The following is a 20,264-nucleotide window of genomic DNA, read 5'->3' on the forward strand; positions in this document are numbered from 1 at the left end:
ACGCATTTACTGGAAATGGAGATTGATAGAAACCTAACAACAAAACTTGATGATAAACGTGATGACTTCAATTTTTGTATAGTCAACTTTCCTTATTAATGTGGCAATATACCTTCATCACCTGGATATGGTGTTTTTGTCTCTCAGTTAATTCGATACGCAAGGGCATGCTATTCGTGTGATCTGTTACCAGGGCGAAGCAAGCTACTGACAAACAAGTTGATTAACAGGACTATTAACAGTCTTGTTTGAAGTCGTAAGTTCTATGGTCGATACAACGACCTTGTCAGCAAATACAATCTTCCACTTGGTCGCATGCCGACTGATGTTTTTCGTACTGATTGTTAGATCATTATTAATCACCTAATTGTCTACGTTTTTTCCCGATTACGACAGAGCACAACCCAGGTGTGACCGGTCAGCAGAGGATGCTCACTCCTCCTAGGCACCTGATCCTTTCTTTATCTTTTTAGAGGTCCGTGATGCTTTGCTTTGAATTTGTATTTCGTTTTATGGATTTTAGAGATAGTTGACAGTTTGTTATTGTCATTTTTCATTGATTTTGACAATTCTTCAAAGCAGTCCATCATGAAAACAAATCATACGATCCGATAGTAAATGAGCATAGCGCGCTATGAGTTAAATCGACAAAAAAAGAACACTTTTTAAAAAAAGCAAAAATCATTTAGTAATTTATATAAGTTTATAAGAAGCTCATTAGGTATATTTACGCATTGAATTTAATAAATCGATGATACAATTTAACAAAAAAAAAATTTGGCCGTAAAAACAAACCAAAACCCAACCTACGGTTAAAGGCATTTTTACAATGATTTAAAGCAGTCCTTTATGTAAACAAATCAGACGTTCCGAAAGTTGATGAGCATAGCGCTATGATTCATAATGACAGAAAAAGAACACTTTAAACATTATTTACATTTGAATGTCAAATTAACTTATAAAATTTCAATAAAGTGTTTGTACATCAAAATTGGATTTCTTCATTTTCTTCACTAATCATTTAAGTTGGTTAGAAGCTCATTGGGCTTTTTACGCATGGATTTTCATAAAACACTGGTACAAGTTAACAGCAAGTATTCTTTTTAAAGGAATGATTGGCATGTGATATATCACTTGACATCTCTCTTGTTGTAATGCGTTAACTAGAAGGCATGATGAGATGCTGCCAATTAGTTTTCTTGCTGAATCTGTAGGTTTAAGTCGTTAGCTCTTTTTCCCGCGCACTGGTTCTCGTTGCTCGCTTTGCACGTTATTAATCACATATGCTTGGAATTTTAACACACTTTTAGTGTGGGTGTACCGTATGGTTAAATTATGTTTGTACCTCTTAGACGAGAACTTCCTATTAAATCCCGATTTTGTTTATTTTTAGCCCAAATTGTCGAAGAAATTTTCGTTACAGGTTTCCTAGCAACGTATTTTCAATCACAGATGCTTGAAAATTTAACACAGGTTTTGTTGAGACATTCCATATGGTTATTTTTTAAAAAACAAATTCAGTGTGAACTGCCTGATAACGATCTCTGATCTTCAGTAATGTTGGAGAACTTTATATTATCCGGGTAAGTTACATGTATGTCCTTGATATTTGTATATTCATATCAGAGAGGGGCTATCACTAGTGAGTATTGGCTCACAAATATCTTGGTGTGTTAATTATTATTTGATATAATTGTTGTTATTATGGATAAATAAAATATCATATTTGGCGTCTTTCCTAATTTTTCTCTGATTTTCAGTTACAAATGTGGCCTTATCAACATTGAAGTTCCATTTACGTCCTCTCCTTTCTTATATTGTGGAAACCAAGGATTTGTCCAGTAATGTAGGCTCCAAGGACCATTAAGAAATGTAGTAGGTCTGAATTTGAACCACCATGCTCCTGCAAATAGCTCTGCACAGTGAGTATCAATAGCATCATTGTCGTTATCAATTGTAGAAAAATTCATTCCTGAAGACGGTGAATTTGTAACCGATAGCAAGCCATCATCTAAAAATAGAAAAATCACATGTTACAAATTACAATAGATATTTCATAATTTTTGCGCTATTAACTCAAACTGTGTGCGTTCGTGCGTTTTGTGCAGAAAGAAATTGATAAATTGTATTTTTTTCTATCTAGCGTAACTTTTCCAGTCATATTCAATCCATTTAGATGTAAAATTGCTGCAAATTATATTGTATACAATCATGTATTTAGAAAACGAAAAAAATTATTCCAGGTCGTTATTATTTTATTTGAAAGAAACCATGTTATTGTTGCCTTTGTATTTCTACTGACACCGACTTCATTTAACGCCAAATTCTCGCATATGTAAAAGCATACTTTATGTATAAAAGATCTAAAAATCGGGAGACAAAACCGAAAACAGGTTTTACACATCCGGGGATATGGGATTCCCACGATTCTCAGTGGTACTTAAAATGGGTTCATAGATATGAAATATAAAATAGAATACAGTAGCTATCTTTTAATTTATGACCATATCTAAGGCAGATGAGATTATAGTTATTTGATAAGGAGAGGGAGTGATAAAATGTTTTGAGCACACAGCAAAATCAAAGAGGTGGTAAGGACTTAACACAATGCTGTTAAAAAGGATTATAAGGAAGGAGTCTTCTCGTTACTATACATGCTTCTTACATTAAGAAATTCATGAAATTTGAACACAGCCAAAAGAAATAAGATATGAGGTTTATTTTCTTCAATGAAATAATAGAAAATAAGAATGTCTTTCAGCTTATACTATTAAGATAAAATAAATATTTAAACTTAAATTGGTTGTGCGCATTTTCTCTAATTTTCTTAAATTTTGCAGATAATTGGAATATTTTTTAAAATATTTCTGATTTTTACATATTATGAAGATTTATTTGAAGATATAAATTGACAAAAAAGATAATATATTGACCATTTAATGAGAGAAAAAATCGGATTTTTGTGACCCCCCCCCCAAAAAAAAAACAAAAACAAAAAAACAAACAAACTATTTTTAGAACAAGAGCTTAAAAGGCTTATAAAAATGTAATTTAATGGGCAAATCAAATTTTAAAAAGATATCTGAAACCCAGGTATCTTATCAGTAGCTCACATTAAGGATGTTCGCGGGTAGGTTAAGGCAACTTTTAGTTTAATGACCGTCAAAATTATGATCTATTTGAAAACTGTTTATTTTTATGAAAACAGTGCGGTATATTAATACCAAGTGAATGTGTTCACCAAGATATTATTTTTCTACTTCGGAATAGACTGGATCTTTGAAGCTGCCGTGCCATGGTATCACGTGACAGTTATAAATAGATCAATTTTTTACCTTAACAAAAAATCAAAAAGTGTAACACTACCCCGAAGTTCATTTGTCTGTTTGTTACAATAATTCGATCGGCAATTAGTTCAGGTTTATTAGTATTACTGCTAGAATCCTATTGTTAATCGCATAAAATAAATATTGTAAATATTTATCGGACACCCCATCAACTTCTATAATTTCATTGAAAATATTACGTATTTTTCATTTAAAACAACAATTCACAGGATTCTAGCAGCACTTTTCAAGTAGTTTAGGTCATACACCGTTGATATTTAACAAAGTCATCTTTCATAATATCCGGGGTAGTGTTACACTTTTGCCTTTTTTTGTACACACTGACAGAGGAAAGGCTGGTCAAGCCATATAAATGTCGATCTGCTTACCTTATAACATTCGCTGATTAAACAAAATATCCATGCCTGTATTATCCTGATTATATCCTAACTGACACTCATCTAAATCTTAGGTATCTGTATTAAATAAGTCTTATTTCGGCATTGTTTACACTGCATTCCGATGATTTGTCTCCCGACATGATCTTCTCTATTAAACATGCTTGTGACGTCATCAATGATAATTATACGTAATAGAGAAAAATCAAAGATATATTCAGTTAGAAGAGTTTTTAGTGATATTTTATGCCTGTAGTTTTTATAATTTAAACCAGAGATAAAGGTAAAATCGACATGTTTCTGAGTAAAATATGACATCATGCTGCTTATTGTGACGTCATTTTGATCAGAGGAATTTGATCGCTGAGAGTTGCCTTATCATACCCGCGTTGGATCCTGCGATCAAAAGTCTCTAAGTTTTTTTCTAAAGTATTTTTTTAACATCTACACACATATCTAAACCAAAATTCAAAACAAAATGTTGGGGTCTATATGCTCCTTTCGGTGCTACTGTGTATTTAATATGACCTTTCTGCACTGAAAGTGCAAATTGCACATAAATCGCCTTTCCCTCTATAATTTTTCTATCGATATGAACCATGGTATCAAATACAAATTTACATTATTTAGAATTAATAAAATTAAAATTATCATAATGAAAAAGTTTGCAATTTCTTCACCTTATTGATATTTTGACCTTTTTGCACTGAAAGAATACTATTTTTATTCATAAACGATTCAACATGCAATTAAATAATTTAAAAGTCTCAAACTTTTTCTCAAATTATGACAGACTTGTCAAAAGAAACTTAAATATTTAGAAACTAAAACCAAAAGTACATGTATATGTCAATAATGTAAATTTTGAGATATGGCATGAAATAAGCTAATTTTAGGGGAAAATTGGAGTTGATTTTTTCTTTACTTTTATGAAATATCACTTAAACATGCCAATATATGTCGATAGAAATATTGAAATATTGTTGAAATATGTTTTTTGAAACAAGACGAAGATATCCCAAGGCATAAACTATCTGAAAATTTGGTCTGCACGGAAAATAAGAAAGCTAAAATTACGGTACTCTAAAACAATTGAGTTATGAAAAATGTTCATTTTCTTCTTAAAAACCTTCCGCCACAAAATATAGTCCCTTACTACACTCTCTCAATATCGAGTTTTTTCTTCATTTTTTATTCAATATAGTTTATTTGGCATTGTAAAAAAGGAATTTACAAGTAGAATTCATATATGACACAGAATTTCCAGACTAGAGGTGACCCAAAATGGCTATCCAAAATCAGAGGATCGAACCTCTTTAAGTGAAAAAATCGAACTTCAATGATATTGTTTTCCTCTGCCAACGTTCCGCCAAAAATATAGTCCATGTTAGATTCTAAACTTTGATTACTTTTTCTATGCCTAGTTGTATGATAGTAAAAACGGAAGAAAATTACGATTTTTTAATTTCCTGTCATCTTGATTTAATTAATATTTAATCGTTACGTTCGACAATCCGAAAACCAGGAAGACTCCTTCCTTATGATAAATAAACTTACCTGTTTTTCACGTACATTATTCTCCCTAACCAAATACTTATAAGACTTTTACAAATGTAAATATGAGTTAAAAGTAGAAAACGTTTATTAAAAAAATGTAAAATGCTTAAGGCTCCCTGGTGCTGCATGTACGTGCCGGTGTTATAAAGTGCTTTTTCTCCTATCCATCTTCCCCCGGAAAAATGGCTAAAAAGCAGCCACTCTCCTCCGAAAAATGGCTATAAAGCAGTTTTTCCCCCACAGAAAGCTGACTATGTAGTAGGTTATTTCTCCTTTTTATAGTCAGATAACCCCCACGGAGGTACCTACCATATAGTGGATTTTCCCCCTTTTTTTGCATTCCGGTCATGTTTGTGGCGATTCATTTGTGGCAATAATTTGCAAAAACTGATATAATATTAAATTTCTCATAATAAATGATAATTATGGCTTTATTAATACTGTACATAGAATTAAATACATGTTTCTTCACATGCGCCTTCACAACTTTAATTTGTCATCATCAGTTATTTCACGTTTTGTTTCACCTTTTTGGAAAACCTTTTACGCAGATTTCGGAATATCTCGAAGCTTTATCATCTCATCGATGCTTATCTACAGCTTTGACTTCGACGTAATGAACACATTTGAGTGAAAGTACGCCAGTTTGTAACTTTAACTTTCCCATGTTTTACCATCTATGTATAAGCTCCTCCCAGGACACTAACTGCATGACCAATCTTGACTTAAGTTTTTAGAGGAAAAGATGAAGTAAACATTTATTACCCCCTTCGTCCAAAAGGCTATCAATGTTAAATTAATTCCGTTAGAATTGACGATCTTAAATACAATTATATATTTCTTCTTCTAAACATCAAGCGAGAGACAGGATGCAATGATATGATGAGAAACTGAAATTTTTTACTTTGATTGATGGGGTTCTTAATTATGGGTAAGGGGTATTATTATTGATAATGTATTAAAACCATGTGTAAAGTTAGTATTTACAATTTTGTTTTAAAGTAACGCATATTCATATTCATATTTTTAAGCACATTTTTTGGAAACGTGAGGTTTTATGAAAAGGCTTCACAACCAACGAAAAATCTTGTTGTTATTGCTTTGTTTCTTTTTCACTATTATTATTAATGTTTTTTTTTCTGTCACGTTTTTTTTTCAAAAATGCTTCAATCGATTTTAATAAAACTTTTAAATCTTATTTATGACAAAATTTGTAAGAAAATTACACGAGTTTTTTTGGTCCTCACTTCTGGTCCCGAGATATTAAGGATTTTATGTTTTTGCCTCTTCACGATTTTTCTCAAAAAGTTTTTAAGTTGGAATAACACAACTAGAAAAAGTCCCTCAAATTAACAGGACATTTTTGATAATGAAAGATATAATGATAAATAAACTGTACAAATGTCAAATAAGCGAAAAATTTGCTGTTTAAGAAACAAAGTACGAGTTATCGTGAATGTTGCAGAATAACCTCCGGGGTTGAGAAACGTTGTTTTGAAATATAAAAGCCGAGGCGTTAGCCTCGACTTTTATATTTAAAACAATATTTCGAGACCGAGGAGGTTATCCTGTAACATTCACGAAAACAAGAACTTTATTTCTATTCTACTTACAGCCCAGTATTTCTACAGATCGTTTCTCCTATAGAGAGACGATGTAGATAATTTTGACGGCTGTTCCGTGTAACCCCAGCGGTTATTTTAGTAATATTTACATGTGTATCGATCAAAGGAATCACATGCAGACAGAATTTTTTCTTGGGATTTTTGATAGTCTTCACTGTTTTATAAAATATCTTTAATTTATATTCCCAATATTTTGGGGGCAATTTAATACGATTATTACTACTACACATTATACATTTTATGTAAAAGCACGCAGTGCTAGGGAGGTCCTAGGAACAGCCGCATTGATCTCTTAAGAATAAACATTCGAGGCAATACACATCGTTTTGACTGGAACTAACACGTGAAATTGACATGGTTTTAAATCTTTTTACGGTTTGAAGTTGTACTTTCATGATCAGTGCGAGACAAATATTAGGTATTTACTGATGACGTTCGTTGTATATTGGAGAATAATGTCCGCGGCATTTCTTTGATCTCGGTAATAACTGTAATAGAAATGGGATTAAAAAATGAATATATAAAATAAGTAAGTAACAACAAAAGCCTGTGCGGGATTCGAATGCGGGATGTACGGATTACAAGTCCGACAAATTTAATCCACTCGGCTATGTCGTTTCGATCAGCGGTCAGCCATATTATTCCATCTTAAAATCTTTATTTTTTTTTTCATGCTTATTTTCTATTATTACCAATCAATACAATAGTTCTATACATAAAGACAAACACACCAAAAAAAGACAGAACACAAACTTTCACTCTCTCACTCATTCTAAATGTACAGTTACCATGGTTACTAAGGGGTTATATGATGCATGTCATAATTACATGTTGATATAGATATATGTGTAATGCTTATCATAACAAGTAAGCATATAAGTGATATCTTTTTTGTAAGTGTATAGCTAGATAGAAAATTAACGCACGTGTCCGTATAAATTACTTTAAGTAGTCATACATTGTAACAACAAATTTAAATTTCAAATAAATTTGTGGAAAGACACTACTTCCAATGCAATGGAGGTTCGTGTTGGCTCAAACACGATGAGGCCACACCTAAACACGAATTACAAAACGGTAATGCCACAACTAAACATGAATTTCAATGTACAATACGATGAGGCCACATCTAAACATGAATTACAACACAATGAGGCCACATCTAAACGTGAATTGCAACACGATGAGACCACATCTAAACATGAATTAAAACACGACGAGGCCACATCTAAACATGAATTAAAACACGATGAGGTCAAATCTAAACATGAATTACAAAATGATGAGGTCACATCTAAACATGAATTACAAAACGATGAAGCCACATCTAAACATGAATTATAAAACGATGACGCTACATCTAAACATGAATTACAACACGATGAGGTCGCATCTAAACATGAATTACAACACGATGAGGCCACATCTAAACATGAATTACAACACGATGAGGCCACATCTAAACATGAATTACAAAACGATGAGGCCACATCAAAGCAAGAATAAGGACAGGATGAGGCCACTTCTTAAGATGACTTACAATGTACAACATGATGAAGCCACATCTAAACATGAATTATAAAACGATGAGGCCACATCTAAACGTGAATTACAACACGGTGAGGTCGTATCTAAACATGAATTACAACACGATAAGGTCACAACTAAACATGAATTACAACACGATGAGGCCACATCTAAACATGAATAACCAAACGATTAAGTCACCTCTAAACACGAATTACAATGTACAACACGATGAGGCCACATCTAAACATGAGTTACAACAAGATGAGGCCACATCTAAACATGAATTACAAAACGATGAGGTCACATCTAAACATGAATTACAAAACAATGATGTCACATCTAAACATGGATTACAAAACGATGAGGCCACATCTAAGCAGGATGAGGCCACATCTAAAGATGACTTACAATGTACAACATGATGAAGCCACATCTAAACATGAATTATAAAACGATGAGGCCACATCTAAACATGAATTACAACACAATGAAGCCACATCTAAACGTGAATTGCAACACGATGAAACCACATCTAAAAATAAATAACAACACGATGAGGCCACATCTAAACATGAATTACAAAAGGATGAAGCCGCATCTAAATATGAATTATAAAACGATGACGCTACATCTAAACATGACTTACAACACGATGAGGTCGCATCTAAACATTTATACAACACAATGAGGCCACATCTAAACATGAATTACAACACGATGAGGACACATCTAAACATGAATTACAACACGATGAGGCCACATCTAAGCAAGAATTACGACAGGATGAGGCCACTTCTTAGGATGACTTACAATGTACAACATGATGAAGCCACATCTAAAAATAATTATAAAACGATGAGGCCACATCTAAACATGAATTACAACACGGTGAGGTCGTATCTAAACATGAATTACAAAACGATGAGGTCACATATAAACATGAATAACAACACGATGAGGCCACATCTTAACATGAATTACAACACGATGAGGCCATATCTAAACATGAGTTACAACACGATGAGGCCACATCTAAACATGCATTACAAAACGATGAGGTCACATCTAAACATGAATTACAAAACGATGAGGTCACATCTAAACATGAATTACAAAACGATGAGGCCACATCTAAGCAAAAATTACAACAGGATGAGGCCACATCTAAAGATGACTTACAATGTACAACATGATGAGGCCACATCTAAACATGAATTATAAAACGATGAGTCCACATCTAAACATGAATTACAACACGATGAGGTCGCATCTAAACATGAATTACAACACGATGAGGTCACATCTAAACATGAATTACAACACGATGAGGCCAAATCTAAACATGAATTACAACACGATGGGGTCTCATCTCATTATGAATTACAACACGATGAGGACACATCTAAACATGAATTACAAAACGGTGAGGCCACATATAAACATGAATTACAACACGATTATGTCACATCTAAACATGAATTACACAAGATGAGGTCACATCTAAACATGAATTACAACACGATGAGGCCACATCTAAACATGAAAGACAACATGATGAGGTCACTTCTAAACATAAATTACAAGACGATGAGGCCACATCTAAACAAAAATTAAAACACGATGAGGCCACATCTAAACATGAGTTACAACACGATGAGGCCACATCTAAACATGAATTACAACACGATGAGGTCACATCTAAACATGAATTACAAAACCATGAGGTCACATCTAAACATGAATTACAAAACGATGAGGCCACATCTAAACAAGAATTACAACAGGATGAGGCCACATCTAAAGATGACTTACAATGTACAACATGATGAGGCCACATCTAAACATGAATTATAAAACGATGAGGCCACATCTAAACATGAATAACAACACGATGAGGTCGCATCTAAACATGAATAACAACACGATGAGGTCGCATCTAAACATGAATAACAACACGATGAGGTCGCATCTAAAGATGAATTACAACACGATGAGGCCACATCTAAACATGAATTACCACACGATGGGTCTCATCTCATTGTGAATTACAACACGATGAGGACACATCTAAACATGAATTACAAAACGGTGAGGCCACATCTAAACATGAATTACAACACGATGATGTCACATCTAAACATGAATTACAACACGATGAGGCCACATCTAAACATGAATAACAACATGATGAGGTCACATCTAAACATAAATTACAAGATGATGAGGCCACATCGAAACAAAAATTACAACACGATGAGGTCACATCTAAATAAAAATTTCATCACGATGAAGTCACATCTAAACATGAATTACAACACGATGAGGCCACATATTAACATGAATTACAACACGATGAGGTCACATCTAAACATGAATACAACAAGATGAGGTCACATCTAAACATGAATTACAACACGATAAGGTTACATCTTAACATGAATTACAAAACGATGAAGTCACATCTAAATACGAATTACAATGTACCACACGATGAGGCCACATCTAAACATGAATTACGAAACGATGAGGCCACATCTAAACATGAATTAAAACACGATGAGGCCACATCTAAACATGAATTACAACACAATGAGGCCACATCTAAACATGAATTACAAAACGATGAGGCCACATCAAAACATGAATTACAACACGATGATGTCACATCTAAACATGAATTACAACACGATGATGTCACATCTAAACATAAATAACAACACGATGAGGTCACATCTAAACATGAATTACAACACGATGAGGTCACATCTAAACATGAATTACAACACGATGAGGTCACATCTAAACGTGAATTACAACACGATAATGAGGCCACATCTAAACACGAATTACAACACTTCAGTGTGGTCGGATATGTTAATGTGGAATTCAAAAGTAGAATGTCTTTACATCGAAATATCATTTATTCTAAGATTAGGAATACATAAAACCACAGGGGCCAAGCCCGTTTTAACATTAATTTCAACTTTTATTCTGCAACCACATTGACTTCTGACAGGGCCAGCCATTTTGACGTCTTCGAGAAAGACTGATTCTGATTGGACCATCAGGAATATTAACCAATGAAATTGAGTTTAACATTAGCTATCACAATGGCCAGTCTAGTCAGAGGTTGATGTGGCTGCAGAATAAAAGTTCAGTTTGGAGAGTATTTAAGGAATTTTATCGGATTTTAAGGATGTAAGTAGCATGCGCTTGATGTGAGATTTTAAAAGATTAGTGCGAATGTTTCTCGACTTGTTGCAATACTGCTGTTGTCAGAGGCAAAATACCATCGTGAGCCCTGGACCGGTAAATGACCGAGTAAAAATAAACTGGCGACTTCGAGAGAATAATGACGTATATCTCCGCTATTTTAAGACCCATCAACTTGAAATTCGGCACGAGTGTATCTCAGACATTACTTTTCCGAAAAATACATACATATTGCGAGTGTTTTAAAAATTTATTTATTTATTTCTAAGCTTTTGAAGCGAGCTGGTAGTTTTTTATTTGGGTCAGAGTTCGACCCCTTTCTTTATTTATGGTTACATTGAAATTAATGTTAAAACGGGCTTGGTCCCTGTGCATAAAACAAGCATATGTTGTAATTGGAATTTTTTTTCCACATTGCTGTAGGCTAAATTAAGGAATTCAAACAAACAAAGAGAGTGCAGCTAATTAAATGATATTTATAAAACCCGAAACGTTATTTTTTTTTTTTACAAAATAGACGATAGTATAGGATTCACGCACGATATGATAGGGTTAACGCACCAAAGAACAGAATACACGCACGATACAATGGGATTGATACACTTTTGAAAAGAATAGCCGATGTTCATGATAAACTTATAATTGCGTTAAACGATCTTCACGAGTAACACGATCAAGGCAGAATTTGAGAAAGAACACGTACAAATCAAGATATACGTGGAATTTCTTGTTATTAACAAATGCCAAGATGTTAATCATAGCTGCTTCTTTTGTACAATGTAAAAAATGACCAATTCAAACTTTTAAACAAAAATTATGGGCTTAAATGATCAATAAATAAACTGTAATGTTAACTTTGTTTTCATTACCAAACGCCGATCGCCGCGAACATTTCAGCACGAAGCTGGTTCAATTAAAATACAACCCTTATTCCAAATAAATATAACATCTATCATAAATATATTTCTTTCTGTATGAAAAAAATAATGAATTAAAAAATTATATTACATACAAGTAATATAAAAATTTACGCAGATGTAGATTCTGAGCACGATAATATTTGTAACATTATTTTCATTAACCTAAGCTCGAGCCGATAGTTGTGAACATTTCTACGAAACCCCGAGATTAAATCATACGGAAAATAGCGGGTTTAAAATACATTGAAAATACAACTCTTGTTTTAAGTAAATATAAATCGTATCCTGAATTCTTTTGTTGCTGTAAAAAAGGATGCATAAAAAACAAATTATATTACTTACAAGCTAATGATTACGCAGGTATACACACTACATACGATTTAATATAATTTATTATGATATGCAGGTAAATATATTACCTTGTTCCTAAGAACTTCGATTGTTTACATTAATTTTTCGTTCCACTGCTTACATTTATGATTTACAAATAATATTGGCTAATTTTGATCTAAAGATTTAATAAATTAGTATAATTGTCAAATGCTGGATAGGGTTTTACATTTTTTGTTCGATAAATTTTCGTATACGGTGCACTGAACACTTGTAACTTTGAAATAAATTCACCTACTTATGGAAATGAACAAAAGGATTAACACTATAGGATTAACGGAAAAACTGTTAAAAATGAACAACAAACCTGATAGGATTAACGCACGATACGATAGGATTAACGCACGATAGAACAGTACATGTATGTACACGCACGAAACGGTAGGGTTGATAGGATTAGATTGTAAAAAATAAAGTCGTGGGTACTGTAGGAGATATATCTTTGATATCTGTAGCAATGACGATTAAAGAGACAGTAATAATGTTCTAATTCACATTACCGAGACTTCCGTTACCAGGATCTGCAACTCTCAGAGTATATTTCTGTTCTTCGCCATCAATTGAAAACTGATTATACATGATGAAGGAAACCATTCCGTTGTAGCTTGACGTTATCGTAATGTAAAGAGACGAGTTCCGGTCCTTTGTTAACTGGTGTATAACATCGTTTCCTGTAATCATTTGATATACGAACAAAAAGATAAAGAAATATAGAACTGTTTACTGTATTCATACAAATCAATTTCGTAAAAACAATAACTAAGAAAACAAAAATAACTATATCGTCTTGTTTATTATCACTATCGAAGCACCGTGAATTATAAACTTCTTGTCACCCCCTCGCGCAACTTGTTGCGAAGAGGATATAGCATCGCTGCTGTGAGTGTGTGTGTATGTATGTGTGTCTATTTCAGCCTTTTAGGCAATATTCAAAGAAAACCCTTGATTGCATGTTTATCAAACTCCGTACACTTTATAAGCATGGTGTAAGGACAAACCCTGTTCAAGTGTTGCTGTTAAATGTTTATTAAAAAATCGTTAATTACAACACTTATAAAAGACATTTTATGTACGACTTGACAATATACATTTCCTGTTTGCGAAAATATACATTTCATATCAACTACTTGATATTTTGTTGAATATTTGTATTTTAATGATTCAATCAAAATCAAGAAAAAATTGTCATTTTTCCTTTCTTTTTCCAAATCAAATGTGTAGAGCGACGAGAGAATAAGAAAAATGTTTTGTCACTTGTTAGTCTTGGATAGATACATCTCTAATAAACATATTTTGTTTGTTCAAGCACGCGCTCAATGACTTCTGAAAAAAAAAATGTTTATAAGCAAGCCGTTTTATGCTTAAAATGTGAAAATGACGGGAAAAGGTGAACTTTATGAGTCATATTTCTAAATTGTTGGCGTTTAAATCTAAATAATAAACTATGCAAAAACTTCACATGTATATCTGCAGAAAGAAAAGTAAACAAATAACGTTTATTTTAGGGGGCCATTTAAGGTCCATATCATATATAGTCCTTTACACCTGAAATATTTTTTTTGACAATTGTAACGTTAGTATTTTTGAAAAAGGTGATGCAATTTAAATTTAGTTCCCTCAGAACTACGTGCACTATATCAAAGGCATTCCTTATGTTCTAGATATTATGTAATATGCAATTTGTCTGCAAATATCATCAAAGAGATTAAGTGGGATTGGAAACTTGCAATGTTAAAAAAGGATAGGATAAGATATGATACATTGTTTTTTTTCTAAAATTTAATATTAAGGTCTAATAAATATAAGACTGAATGACATAATACATCATTTTCCCAAATCTAAGGTAGATCTGATGATAAATTTCTTGACTATCAAGCATCCTTAATTTCAATAGATATATATGTCCATGTAATTATATACAAAGTTTTAAAAAGAATTCAATAGTTTTCAGATTTTTATTGGCTAAAGTACAAGAAAAAGACATATCTTATCCATACATGTATTAATGTCATAAATGATCTGGCACCAAAGCATACCTCAATGTGATTTAATAGATATTCCTTTAATATTCCGTCAAAATAATTTTGAAGGTTTGTTTTTATCAATACCATTTTGACATTTTGACAATTATACTTTCATGGCAATCAGGTTCAATTAATTTTCTAATGTCATAACTTTCTATTAACAAGATGAAAACATAAAAATACATCATATGAAAATTGAAGAATTTTAAAATGATAGCTTTTATCTTCCTTAACCTTTTGTAATGGTCAAAATAGTACGATATTATTTAAGCGGGGAAAATTTCTTTACCTGTATATTTATTCTAAAAAAATCGAGTTTCTGCTCTGTGCGAATGTTTTTTTTTTTAAATATGTTACTAATTGAAATGTGTTTTGAACATTTATTAAGCCATTTTCAATTAAAGTATGATAATTAGTAAAATGAGATCAATTTGGAAAACTATTTGTTTGCGGATTAAAATATTTTGAGATTAATAAATCTCGTTTAAAAAGTTTAATATCGTGTATTTTTCTGCTGAATCGAAGGAGAGTGTTTTGTGAAACTTGCATAAACACAGTAATGAGACCTTGCAATGGTAACGATAAGAATGTTGTTTTATATTTTGGAATATTTGTTCATTTTCTTTTTAAACAATGTATATTATTTCAAATATTTTCAACAGAAGTGTTTAATACCTACAATTATTTAAAAATTCTATTTGCTTTTTCTAGTCTAAGAGACACTTGTAAAACATGACTGAATATATAAAGTGTTTTTAACATTGATGTTGTTCAATAATATCAAAATTACTCATCCTTTACCAATCCAGTGGTCCTCATGAGGTGATCCAAATCCAAATTTGTACTCCGCCCAACTACGATTAAAGCTTTCTTCTCCATTAACTCGTCTTTGTATTGCCTGTCCAGAAAAAAAAATTAACTCTGTTTTAATGTGTAAGAAAGACAATGTTCAATGTTAATTGATTGTCTGATATATCATTTAAAAAACTTTAAAATGTAAGAGGCTGGTGATGACCCTAAAAATATATAAACTTGATTTTCATGGTTTTCAACATTGCTGAATAGTTATTATCAACGAGTAGAAATGTAGAACAGAATTGTATTGTTCTTGTAAACATGAATGAGTAAGAACATGATTATACGATATTTTTAAACATTAAAAAATAAATCAAAAATATAAAAACGAGATGCCAATGTACTAACACACATAAAAGATATCTCGTTTAAATGTGTATCGAGTGCTGGCAGAAGCTGCAACTTACCTTCGGATTTGTTTTTAAATATGTTAAATTTTTACCGTACATCCGGTAATTTTCGCAATGATCTAATTTTCGCTTTTTTGGCAAAAACTTTTACATCACAAACTATATGATAAGTACAAGTCATATCCCGTATTTTTTGCTATAAGAAACTTTTTTTAAATCGGAAATAATGGCTGACACATATAAACATGGCTATTCAGTTTCAACATTTTTGCAATTTTTGTGACACGCCAAAAATACCAGATATACGGTGATTCAGAAATACCAATGTCCCTTTACATTTTTAACAAGTTTTTGGTCAGATTTATTATGCATTTAACACAAGAACTTGCAATTTTTTCTTAAGAATAGTTAATCATTTATTTAACCTGAGGATATACTGATTTATTTTGAGTACTAACCGTCCACCCTCCTCCCTCTGTCTCCATATCACAGTAGACCTGGACAGGACGGCAATTAGGGTCAGACCTCTCCCACGGGTAAATAGTGTATACACCGGAGTCTAATTTTCCGCTGTTGTATAATTCCTTGCAGTCTAAAATAACAAATATTTTGTTAGATTAGTGGATAGTTTTAAGAACAACAATTTATTTATACATGCCTTTAAAAAATGCTATCAATATTGTACACATATCAAAAAGGCAAAGAGCAGTTTTTTTATTGTTTTTTTTTTGGCTTTTTTTTTATCTGAGGCAATGTACTTTTAAAAATGTATTTCTATCATTTTATAGACTTCGCTTTTATCCATCACTTTCTTGACTTCCCACGTAGCTTGGCTTCTGCTTTTTGTATAATTAGAGCAAATGATATTTCAATGCACCGAAGTTGTTAATAGATTGTTGATAAGAATTGACAATATATGGTCACAATTGAAAAATATAACATTGATATCATGTTCATAAACACACGACCTGTCTCAGCCATTTTATGTAAAAGGCATGCAACAGCGCGAGACAAAACTTTTGAAATGTAATCATGCATGGTTTAAAAATATATTTTAAGGAACAGTGAGCATATATTTGTTTTACTATTTCAACCATTTAATAAATTCATCCTCATTCTTTTGGATTCTAACGTTTTTGTTTAATAATGATATTAAAACTTTAACATATTCGCAACATCTGGAGATTTTATCAAGTGTGATTTAAATCAAAAAACCAAAAATCAAATTTCGAATGGAAAAGACTGACATGTTAAGTACATTGCTAATTTTTTTCTCCATTTTTTTGTAATTCACACAACTTTATATATTAAATTAACCCTTGCCATCTGAAGGAGCCTGGCTATACAACTAGATTTCGTATAAGAAATAAATATGCGCGACTAATCAAATACAGCTAAGAAACTACAATATACTTAATTTATATTGTTGATCTTAAAATAATTAATAATCAATAAAACCAACCCCCGTTAGTACTTTTCAGTACTTTTATTAGGTATAAGATTTAACTTAATACAAGTCAACGTTTCATGACCGCTCGACTTCAACAATTATTATTAAATTTTTATTCATGTTATGTCAACGTTGAGAAAATGGTTGTTTTAAATGCAAACAGAAATGTACATAACTAGTCACAAGATATTCAATGTATTGTCGAAATAACATTGTTGTAAAATATTGTCTAGGTTTGATAATTTCTAATATACACAGACGGTGTTTGTCAGCTGATCGATGTCATTGTGTTTTATATATTCCAAAAAAAAGGTAAAATTTACTTTTGAAATTCATACTCTACACCAAGCATGATATTGTTTGGATTTAAGATGAAAATTTGCACTTACTGTACTAAAACTTAAAACCAAATGTTTATCCGCTAATAAACTTACCACTAGACAAAAAATCATGCAACATGCTCAATCAAGATGAGCGATTTTGTTTGCTTGCTTAAAGTTCAATAAACAACGAAACCGAGCATATCACCCCTTTATTTATTTAAGTTTCAAATAACAATCAGGATTTGGTTTACAAACTTTCTATCATACCTGCATTTCCTAATGAGAACCCGGGACAGGCTATGCGTTTATCTGCTAATCATTGCTGGTTACATGTCGTAGCACAGCAATCAAAAATGAGAACCTGGGACAGGCTAATATGCGTTCAATCAATAATGACCTTAACGATGATGAGCACTCGTGTACAAAATTTCTAAATCTGTCAGAAATAAATTGCTTTGTGTCTGAAGTACTTAAAAAAAGAAAATTATAACTTAATCATATGATTTTTTCCTGTTTGAGAGGAAATTTAGGAAAGAAATAAGCAAACAATAAAACTGAACTTGTAAAATCTATTCTAAACAAATAAAATTATTGCGGATAACTTCACTTTTTCACAAAATAAACAAATGTTGATTGCGTGTTTTGAACATCATTGAGACCATTAGTCTCCGAGTGAAAACGTATTGTTCTCTAATTCGCGGTGGGAGAAAATTCGTTTCTCCCGGGCTAACCAGATTATTCATACCCCTAACACCAGTCAAGATTCATATAATATTTTCAATAAAAGACACGTGCAAATGTTTTAAAAACGTTTAATGTATACTATTAAAAAAGTAAGCATATTTCTATTTCTTTAAAAAATGAAAACCCTTTTCCCAATGCGAAGGCGTTTATTTTTTATTTACAGTAGAAATTCGGCACCTTAAATTGGTTTTTTGATTATTGTACAAGTTTCTATTTAATAATAGATATTCATCATTTTATTCGGAATATTTGAAAACGTTTTCCTTTATAAATATATGTAAATTATAATCGTCTAAGTATAGGAAATAGGTTTGGATCACCGTTTGCCAAGAAACTAGTATATTTACGATGATTTTAATGGAATTACCAATAGTATTTAGTACGTACTCTTACGTGGTACAAATAAATAGATGCTTGATTAAACGTTTGAAATAATTGATAGCTTTTAATATTTCTACTCTATATAGATTTGAAATAAATAATTAAAATGATGACGTAATTGAAATAGTTATAACTTATTGTAATGTGTATTTTAAATGAAATGTGAAATACTACAAGAAACCTTTGAATGTATAATATAAACAGCGCAAAATTGATCTCAGAAATTCTCTATTAGGTTGAGAAATATCAGTGATTATTTTGCCTATTTATTAACAAAAGGATGTTCATATCATAATTCATTTTTAATCGATTTTATCACAGAAAAATAATAACTATTAGAGGTCAAACAATCTTTTTTTAATAAATCTTTTACATTACAATGCACTAGTGCAAATATTGTTTTAACCAAAATGATATGAATATACACTGTGTAATATGTGACAAACATAACACATTATGCATTTAGAACTCCAAAATGTAATATTTATCAGAGGTAATCGATACATAATCTTGAAAGTAAGCAAAGAACTACACAACATACCTTTTGGTCGCAATGTAGGGTTGGTATAGAGCCTCCACCCAGTATCACTGACCGTTTGGCAATCACATGACCTGTAAAGGCGACACATCTTGGTCTGAGAGTTGAAGCTGAAACACTTACAGCCATCACCACACGAACAGGCGCAAATGGAGAGAGACGCCGAGGATAAGGTCTCAGACGGTGTGTTTATTGTCGCTTTATTGTCGAACTCAAAATTTACTGTATAAAGTTTGGACACAATTGCTTCAGAAACAGAAAGAAATAAAAACAGCAAATGAACTCGATCTACATCTATTGCCATGATTTGTACAGAAACTTGTATTCAATATCGCGTTTGTCAGCATTCATTTAAATGTCTAAAACATCGTTACAAGACTAAAAGGCCAATCATTCACCAGCTGGTGTTTTTGCTTACACTGTTAGTGCTTTTCCTAATGGCCAAGCTCATTGCTAAAAGATATATTGAACATGTTTTAAAACCCTATTCCTAGTGTATGTTAAACTCTAGATTGATTGGACAAGAAATGTTTGCAAGATTTTTCATTGGTTATCACTATAACGCTTCATAGGCTTGATTTATTGATCGCTGAAAATGTATTAAAAACCATAAACACGAACCAGGGAAAAATATATTGTC

The 20,264-nt window shown here is 32.0% G+C and overlaps 2 protein-coding genes across 3 annotated transcripts; both read right to left on the minus strand.

The window, feature by feature from the left end:
- Nucleotides 1–680: 680 nt before the first annotated feature.
- On the minus strand, nucleotides 681–20,060 carry LOC136271816 (microfibril-associated glycoprotein 4-like). Of its 2 annotated transcripts, XM_066072346.1 has the most exons (5): nucleotides 19,628–20,060; nucleotides 16,647–16,780; nucleotides 15,785–15,881; nucleotides 13,460–13,630; nucleotides 681–2,011 (listed from the first exon to the last, which is right to left on the minus strand). In XM_066072346.1, the coding sequence occupies exons 1-5, from the start codon at nucleotides 19,926–19,928 to the stop codon at nucleotides 1,761–1,763; spliced, it is 954 nt and encodes a 317-aa protein (XP_065928418.1). In that variant the 5' UTR covers nucleotides 19,929–20,060; the 3' UTR covers nucleotides 681–1,760. The 2 variants fall into 2 exon arrangements, with proteins under 2 accessions (XP_065928418.1, XP_065928419.1); XM_066072347.1 differs by lacking the exon at nucleotides 13,460–13,630.
- Nucleotides 10,472–11,356, minus strand: LOC136271396 (keratin-associated protein 9-4-like). The gene is made up of 2 exons (XM_066071365.1): nucleotides 11,086–11,356; nucleotides 10,472–10,635 (listed from the first exon to the last, which is right to left on the minus strand). The coding sequence occupies exons 1-2, from the start codon at nucleotides 11,354–11,356 to the stop codon at nucleotides 10,472–10,474; spliced, it is 435 nt and encodes a 144-aa protein (XP_065927437.1).
- Nucleotides 20,061–20,264: the final 204 nt, after the last annotated feature.

The sequence above is a fragment of the Magallana gigas genome, chromosome 9, assembly GCF_963853765.1.
Source record: "Magallana gigas chromosome 9, xbMagGiga1.1, whole genome shotgun sequence".
NCBI lineage: Eukaryota > Metazoa > Mollusca > Bivalvia > Ostreida > Ostreidae > Magallana > Magallana gigas.

What these genes read in the sequence shown, in the direction of transcription:
- LOC136271396 (XM_066071365.1), bottom strand. Translation starts at nt 11,356, where the DNA reads ATGATATTTCGATGTAAAGACATTCTACTTTTGAATTCCACATTAACA. An exon ending in AGATGTGACATCATCGTGTT is followed by an intron (nt 10,636 to 11,085) that starts GTAATTCATGTT and finishes ATTTATGTTTAG; the next exon opens with ATGTGACCTCATCATGTTGT.
- LOC136271816 (XM_066072346.1), bottom strand. Translation starts at nt 19,928, where the DNA reads ATGGCAATAGATGTAGATCGAGTTCATTTGCTGTTTTTATTTCTTTCT. An exon ending in CCCTACATTGCGACCAAAAG is followed by an intron (nt 16,781 to 19,627) that starts GTATGTTGTGTA and finishes TTGTTATTTTAG; the next exon opens with ACTGCAAGGAATTATACAAC. An exon ending in CAGAGGGAGGAGGGTGGACG is followed by an intron (nt 15,882 to 16,646) that starts GTTAGTACTCAA and finishes TTTTCTGGACAG; the next exon opens with GCAATACAAAGACGAGTTAA.